Raw genomic sequence first — 8,300 nt, 5'->3', positions numbered from 1 at the left:
ATATATGGTTTACAGAAAGGCTCACATACACACATCCAAAGATAACATGAAACAATGACATTAAAAGGGAAGTTGACATGAGGTGCATATATAGATAAAAATGTCTGAGAAGAGACAATCAAGGATACATAGAAGACAAAGCAACCCTAACTCATGTTAAACGAAGACAAATTACAATATGAAAAAACTATAATTGTTTTTTTTTCATATAACGTGATGAACCTCATTTAAAAATGAAATTCATAATACACTTGTAGGCTCGCCGGCCCACAGAAAAAACCGAAGAAGCAAAGGTTTCCAATCTTCATAAATATATATTAGTTTCGACCATCAATGTACAAAATATCATTTAGTTTAGTGGTATAAATGTTGGTGTTTATATTTCAATAATAATCCAGGTTCGAACCACAGGCTTGTCGCCTCAAGAAAGAGGAAACTGTCTCGTTATATTATAGATTCTATCTGTTTTCTAGTATATATAGACCATAGTCCATGATGAGGTTTAAGTTTATCAAGAAACTGAAAGATAAAATCGTCTACACTTATAATAACTAAATAATAGAAGGCTCGAAAACACGCACAATATTTATGAAATATACAATACTAATTTCTTAATTTGAAACTATAGTATTCCAAAACAAAAACCACATTTTTATTGAATAATTAGAAGTTCAATAACATAGTCCCAATCAAGTGCATGAAATAAAGAATAATCCATGCCCTGAAAGTTATTGAATACTTCAAGTGCACGAAATAAAGAAAAATCCATGTCCTAAAGGTTATTGACAACTCATTTAAAAACAACATTCATTGTTCTCGAATGAGGCTTACCATCTTTGTTAACAATTAAGACTTTTAATCATTGATGTTACCCTCGAAATAAGGACATAGAGCTATCCATGAGAGAATCCTGGTCTAGGTAGAAAGACCACACTTGCGAAAGAGATTGTCCTTGCTAGGGAAATAGCCGCTGAATCCTAACATCTAGCAATTGCTAGGGAAAGGAAAATTACTATTGGCACCATCGAGGATATTCAAAAAAGCTTCAGATACGCACTATTTCCCATTGGAGAATGAACCAACTAAGTTATACACATGTTGCTCATATGTTTTGTTTTTTTTTGCCCGAGTAAAATGAATCAGCTAAGGCATACGTGATTCTCTATATTGTTTCAGGAAGTTGAGTTCAAAACGAAGCAAAGCTTTGACTAGCTGGTGGAACAAAAGCAAAACTCCTAACTTTCTCTCTCTTCTCTCCCTTTTCTCTCTATTCCTTCTTGAAGACAAAACCCTAGATCTGGTTTTCTAGGTGGCCAACGGCCGTGTTTCGCCGTCGGCTCCGCCTCCGGTTCCGTGTTCTCTTCTTCTTCTTCTTTAGAGGGTTTGAGGTTTCTCGGTCCGGTGTGGGTGTGGAAGCTTGGGTTAGGGGTCCAGATCTAGGTGTCGAAGTGGAGTCTGTCTCTCTTTTACGCCCTTCATCCTCCTTCTCGGCGAGGGTGTGCTCCTCTGGTGGGCCTGTTCCGGTGGGGAGCTAAGTGGTTACGGTCTAAGGGAGTGTTTGCTTGATATCGCCTCTTGTCTCTGTCCTGGTTCTTTTAGATCTGTCAGTTGGATATCACGGTGGTTCGTCTGGTGAAGTCATCGTTTCCGGCAGGGCAGTGCAGATCCACTTCGGGTTCTCCGATGTGGAGGCGCGTGAGACCAAGGATCTGTGGCTTTGTCATCGTGGGTCCTCGTTCTGTGGCGGCATGTTCGGTTCTAGCCAGCTTCAGGGGCTTGCTCTTGACTGCTCTTTGTGGAGTGGTGCTGGTTGTGTCCGTCTGTTCAGTTTCAGGTGCGGTGGTGTGGCGCTTCTCGGCGAGTCATCTTCTTCAATAAAGACTCGGCATTGGCTTGCATGTATGCTTGACCTCGGGGTTTACTGTCTGATTGTGTTGGCTGCAGCTTAGGAAGTCTTATGCAAGTTGTTCTTGGTTGAACCATATCTTAAAGAGCGGATCATCGGGTAAGCCAATTTTTACCGGGTTCTGTCTTTCAAATTAACTGGGCTCCTCCTTTTGCGGCAAGTAGTTTGTTCTGATTTTGACGAGTCGATTGATTAGTTGTTCTCCTTGTTGTGTTGGTTCCTGTATTGACTAGGTTAGAGGTCTTCTGTTTAGTTGCATTTCAATTTTTCTGTTTATTGTGTCCTCTGTATTTCTGTAAAAAACTTGAAAATTGGCAACAATACCTTAACATTTTTACAAAAAAAAAAAAAGAAAAAAAAAAAAGAAGCAAAACTAGTAGCGCTGTCGGGATGGACATTTACGTTGACTGGTGGTGGTATTAAGCGTGGGTTTAAATGAGTGTTATCACTTTAGGCCGGTCATAAATTTAAGGTTCCAATTGACCCAAGAATCAATTTTCCAACAATTTCGATTATACAAATCGGCCCAAGTCAACCCGGGAAACAATTTTTACTTTTTAATTATACAAACCAAACGCTGTTGGCCCTTTTAAGTTCAATTTGTATTTCGAACCGGCCCAAATTGACCCAAGAATAAATCTTTCCTTTTCAGTTGTGCACCAAAGCCGGTTCGTCTTTTGCAATAATTAAACGTTGATTTGTTGATATACTCGTACTTCGTTGGGGTTTGCAATTGATTGTTGAAGATTTTCGAATACATTAATCTGGGCTACATTAATTACGGAACGGAACCCTGACACCACGTGTGTTTTGTACTCCTCCGTTTCATAATGTAAATAGTTTAGACTAATATTAAGAAAATTGATACTTTAAAAAAAATAATATTTAATTAATTAGTTCAACCAATTATAAAAAAATTGATATTATTTGATTAGTTACACTATATCCAATAAATGTAAAAGTTATCTTCATTTTAGGAAATTGCTTATATTTTGAAACAACAAAATTTTCCTTAAACTACTTACGATAAGAAACGGAGAAAGTACATGTGTACGTAGTAAAATTAATTTTTTTTAATAATCTATTGGTATAAAAATATCCCTTAAAAAGAAACAGAATCACCTCTTTTTTCTCATTTTAGTTTCTAAGAAAAAGGGCCAATAGAAACGACCCCAAGGCAAAAGACCATGTCAGAATACTACCGCAGACATAAATAACCATAAGTTTTGTTTTTGTTGTACAGAAAAAAAAAACACATGAGAGAGCATATTAAATAGGCGGAATCATAAGCTGACGTTCTGGGTAGTCATAATGAGAGGCAGGAGGCTGCAATTCAAGAAAGAGTTAAATGGTTTATACAAGTCAAGAAAAATGAAGCAGAAATTGATTGGAGTGTGATAATTACCATGCAGATAAGTTTTAAACTCCCCGTGTCAAGTGATACCTTCTTCACACCTTTAAACAACAGTTGGAAACTAGGTCCAACTTCCTACAAATTCAAGAGAAAAAGGGATAAATACATCTCCTCGACCAACACAAAGAGAAAAAGGCTGAAACAAAGTAGCAAACCTTCCGGATGAGCTTTGGCCTTTCTTCTGAAAGGGCTGCTTTCTCAGAGCGGAGCCTGATGAACACGAAATATATAAGTGATTAAAAAAAAAAGATTTGAAGAAAAAGAAAAGGGTGGGGGAGGGGGCGTAACCAATGATGTCGGTAAAAAACAAAACCATCTTGGTACTGGAAAAATGCACGGTTCATTTGACGGGGTTTGTTGGTTCTGGAATGAGTGGCCTTGGGGAAGAGTGATTGTATCAATCTGAAAATGAAAAATAAATAGTAAAATTCAAAAGGTGAAAGACAAAAGTTTTGTGTAAACTAAGGCACGTAGCGAGTAAGAATTTAACCTGCTAAGGCCAAGGCCGGCCTGAGAAGTAAAACGTGCCATATGAACATAAGGATCGAGGCGTGTCGGGGGGTTAGCTTGATCCTGCAAGACACGATATTTTGAGCAGTGTATTAGAGCTACTTAATGAAGGGAGATTTGAGCAATTACAAAAGAAAAAAAAGGGCTAGCTAGCTAGCTGTATAGTACCGGTATATCCTCACGTGGGATGAGATTAAAAATCCTGAAATAAGCGGCAGCACCATTCAACAAGCTTACAATACATATTTCATCTGCAAAAAGTTATAAGACAGAAGAGGCTTAAAAGTCGTATATAAATATAAATATAAATATATATAGAAGAGATAGAAACATCAAGAACGTAATAAACACATGCACGGACCATGTCCCAAAGGGTTTGTATCAACGAGAACGAGAGATGTACACTCTCTCTCTTTTGCTATTCTTATCAGGTCTTTTAGCGAGTTGGGGATCCACCTTCTCTTCCACTTAATGTAAGTAGAATTAGGGAACACTGAGAGCATCTCCTTGACAATTAAAGGCCCCCTAGCACGAAATTGCTGAAAAATTCATTTTTTTTTATTAACAAATGTTCCGTAATAAACATGATATGTATACTTATAAAACTTTCTCTTACCGGAGAGTGGAACCAACCACAATTACTGATCAAGGTCTTGGGTTTGATTTCACCAGACACGATCCTATCAATTTCCAACGGTTCCAATTCTGCCCAAAGCTACAAATTCGCCAAAAAAAAGATTTAAGGCGTATATATATATACTAAGAGATTAATTCCAAACATATAAATAAATAAATAAAATCATTCATGAAAGCATTTAACCTAACCTCCTCATCATCGAGCTTCGTAATCTCACGGCGCATCTTCGCCTGCACCAACTCCTTCGCCTGCACCAAATCTTCCTCTGCCTTGGTCGTTTTCATCATCTCCTCCATTCTCTCTCTCTCTCTCTCTCTCTCTCTCTCTCTCTCTCTCTGCCTCAGTTTCTCTTTAGGGTTTTCTCTCGCCTAACAATCTTCTATCTATCCCCCAATATTATGGGCCCACTTTGGGGCGATTTCATTTCTTTAGTTTGGGCCTGCCCAATTCATTGTCGATGATCTGGCATTTAAATTCATACTAGAGTTCCACACGTTCGTGCAGATATTTTTAATTTTATAAATATATAATTTTGATATTATAATAAATATATGATTTACATTTAGTGTTATATATGGATTAACTCTATAATTTTATTGTTTAAGTTTCTTATTCTTCATTATTAATATATAATCATTTGTTTTTGCATTTTATTTTCTTATTGATTGTTATTACATAATAATAACATATATTTGAGTTTTATACATAAATTATAATCTGAAATAATCAAATATACAATCTCTTTTAATATAGCTTTTAATTTCTACGATTTGCATACAATACATGTTCAATTTTATTTAGTTATACTGTATATGGATATTTGTTTATGATAATTTATATTTTCATGTTGTGTTTAAAAATAATACTTTAGCATCTATCATTTTAGTATTTTGTAAAGTAATACATGAATTAAAGATAAGTTATATACTATTATATTTTGTATATAGTTATTTATAGATAATATATTGCTGTGAGTTTCAAAAATTGATAATATATATAGTTGTAAATATAAAAGTTTAACATATGTTAATAATTTAGTTTTTAAATAAAATATTACACAGTTTATGAATTTTAATCCTTTTGACGATGAATGATAATGTATTCAAATGAAACTGTTTTTTATCTGTTTTTTGACATAAAAAATCTGTTAATTTAGCAATTTAATATAAATTTGTTATATTTAATTTATAGAGAACGTCTATTTTAATTTAATATAGACTATAATTATAAAATTTATTTTGTCTTATGATAAGCTTTTGATTATAATTAATTTATAATAATAATATATTACTAATTACGAAATTATAATGCATTATTTATTATAAAAAAATTAAAACTTTGGTAAGATTTTATTAGAGTTTTTCTCAACCGATTTGATTATAATTAAAAATAAAATTCAAATATCTAATTAAAATTGATTTACTATTAACATCTTTATTGATTATTAAAACTTAATGTAACTAATCAAATATATCACATTAAGTTATTAATTAAATGGTCATAGTACGACTTGTCAATAGCAGATAAAATATAGGACTCTAAATTAATAGAGTAGATTTGTATTTCTTTTCATGCGACAGATATCATTTATCTAAACTTATTTACGGGATTTTGTTTTTTTGTTTTGTTTTTGTGTGGGCGCCACAATACCCACGTATGATTTCCCCTTTTTTCTTCCTAAAAACGGCTCTATTTGGCAAGATGGTGGAAAGGTTCGTCAAATTACTGAAACGATTTTATCCATGTCACTGTGACAACCCGTCCCATGGACCCCAGATTTTACAGCGCTGCAACGCACCGACCTTACCCCCTCACTGTGGGAGGAACTGCCTCCACATCCACCGGTAGGTTATTGATGCGTTTGGCGTTACTCGAACCCAAGACCTCACCATTTAACAACTCTCCACAAGACAAGATGTCACCAATTAAACTGCAGATCAATTGGTAACAATTTGTCTTGTGGAGAGTTGTTAAAGGGTGAGGTTTTGGGTCCGAATAACGCCAAACATATCAATAACCTACCGATGGATGTAGAGGCAGTTCCTCCCACAGTTAGGAGTTAGGGTCGGTGCACTGCAGCGCTGTGAAATTTAGGGTCCAGAGGACAGGTTGTCACAGTCATATTGGACATGAACCAACACCTAAATAAGCAATGAGTGCTCTTAGAACAAAACAAGCCATGGTCAGGTGCCAGTGGTTTCTATGAGCCTGTAATGAAACTGTTTAATGAGCTGTATACATTCTGTAACGATTTTTATTAGTCATAATAAAATAGTTGTATTTTCTAAAGAGTTGGTGATTTATACTGGAAAGAAAAGAAAAATGATATCAAAAGGATAATTTTAAGAGAAAATTGGAAAAAAGAGACATTTTCAACTTGGATTTGTCACTCTAAAACTTTATCTACATTTTTTGTCTCATTAGGACTTTAATTTTTGTAAATACCTTTATACCCCCCAAATTAATCTAAATTAAATTATATTTATTAAATTTTGATATTTTAATTAGATTTCTTAATATAGTTTTATAAAGTTAAAAAAAGGTAAATACACATCAGTAAACCTAATTACCATCTATCATTTTCTCCGCTGATCTCCTTTCCTTTCTTCAATGGCGATTTCACCTCTTTCATCGGCTAAAACATAATAGTTGGACACTATCTTCATAGTTGTTGAAGGAAATATTTTGTTAACTATTAAGTAGGTCAACAAAGTGTGAATTCTGCGTAAATGGACTAGAATCCATTTCGGAAGTTTTGAAATGAAATGCTGAAAGAAAGATCCAAAATAAAAAAAAAACAATGGTGAGGAAATGAGAAGAGAAAAAAATTTACGAGTTGAAATGCTTTGAAGAAGGAGGAAAAAGAAAGATGTTTATTATAAATTGAAGAGAAGGAACAATGCATTGATCACCAACAACCAAACCGATATGACTTTTTATTTAACACATTAAGAGAAGGAACAATGCATTGATTTCTACCTAACTATAACCATTAATTACTATCTAACACTAACCATAACATTAATTACCCTCCATTCCATTCTGACCAAACCAATGCATTGTTCCTTCTCAAGACCATTAATTATTAGCTAAATCTATTCATTTATACAAGACCAAACCATAACACTAATTGATACACCCATCCCAAGACCAATCACAGAACAAATCAAAGCTTGTAAAGGCTAACCTGTATTGCCTTCTACTCCTTTGTTCAATGAACTTTGTTAATTGGAGCTTCAGACACAAAGTACAAATCAATTTAGAATCGTTTGTTCCATCCATCTGAAACGAAGACAGACACAAAACAATTAAATAAACGACACAAGCCAACTTGCAAACAACCGATTCTAAATTGAAACAAACTTCACCGAGAGACATAATCGAACATGAATCACAACCTTTAGCTTTCAATTGGAGGAGAGGCACCGAGATTGAGATGTCCGTCGCCGTCGAGGAACTCCACGAGAGACATAATCGAGCAGACAAACAAATCAAAAGACATGCAGAATTGATCAGAACAAGAACAAGCAAAATCTTAGAAATTGCAAATTTTAATAACACAGCAATCACTTTACCTTTCGATTCGCGGTGAGACACCGAGAGATAGGTCCGTCGCCGTCCACGAGAGCCACCGAGCCAGAGATCGCTGACGAGAAGCGACAACAGAGAGAGAGAGAGAGAGAGAGAGAGAGAGAGAGAGAGAGAGGCGAGCCACAGATGGGAGAGAAGTCGCCTTTCGTCGTCGAGTAGATCCACCGACAGAGAGAGGTCGCCGTAGAGGAGAGCCACCAACACAAACCTCGCCGTTGAGTGGAGGAGCCGAGTCTCCCCCC

General features: G+C 35.3%; 1 protein-coding gene and 1 long non-coding RNA gene across 4 annotated transcripts; one reads left to right on the top strand and one right to left on the bottom strand.

Moving 5' to 3' along the window:
- Positions 1–881: 881 nt before the first annotated feature.
- Positions 882–2,229, top strand: LOC106343742. Its single transcript, XR_001270004.1, has 2 exons — positions 882–1,086; positions 1,177–2,229. It is a non-coding gene; the product is annotated as an uncharacterized LOC106343742 (long non-coding RNA).
- A 779-nt stretch (positions 2,230–3,008) lies between these two features.
- Positions 3,009–8,294, bottom strand: LOC106293952 (U3 small nucleolar ribonucleoprotein protein IMP4-like). Of its 3 annotated transcripts, XM_013729593.1 has the most exons (12): positions 8,043–8,294; positions 7,866–7,924; positions 7,655–7,749; positions 4,656–4,906; positions 4,447–4,545; positions 4,192–4,369; positions 3,999–4,081; positions 3,811–3,893; positions 3,609–3,722; positions 3,476–3,530; positions 3,312–3,395; positions 3,009–3,232 (listed from the first exon to the last, which is right to left on the bottom strand). In XM_013729593.1, the coding sequence occupies exons 4-12, from the start codon at positions 4,761–4,763 to the stop codon at positions 3,176–3,178; spliced, it is 861 nt and encodes a 286-aa protein (XP_013585047.1). In that variant the 5' UTR covers positions 4,764–4,906; positions 7,655–7,749; positions 7,866–7,924; positions 8,043–8,294; the 3' UTR covers positions 3,009–3,175. The 3 variants fall into 3 exon arrangements, with proteins under 3 accessions (XP_013585047.1, XP_013585042.1, XP_013585050.1); XM_013729588.1 differs by lacking the exon at positions 8,043–8,294 and having other exon boundaries at positions 7,866–7,988; XM_013729596.1 differs by lacking the exons at positions 7,655–7,749; positions 7,866–7,924; positions 8,043–8,294 and adding an exon at positions 7,038–7,123.
- Positions 8,295–8,300: the final 6 nt, after the last annotated feature.

The sequence above is a fragment of the Brassica oleracea genome, chromosome C1, assembly GCF_000695525.1.
Source record: "Brassica oleracea var. oleracea cultivar TO1000 chromosome C1, BOL, whole genome shotgun sequence".
Taxonomy (NCBI): Eukaryota; Viridiplantae; Streptophyta; class Magnoliopsida; order Brassicales; family Brassicaceae; genus Brassica; species Brassica oleracea.
The sequence above is the reverse complement of the archived record's forward strand: the minus strand, read 5'-3'. Positions and strand labels throughout refer to the sequence as shown.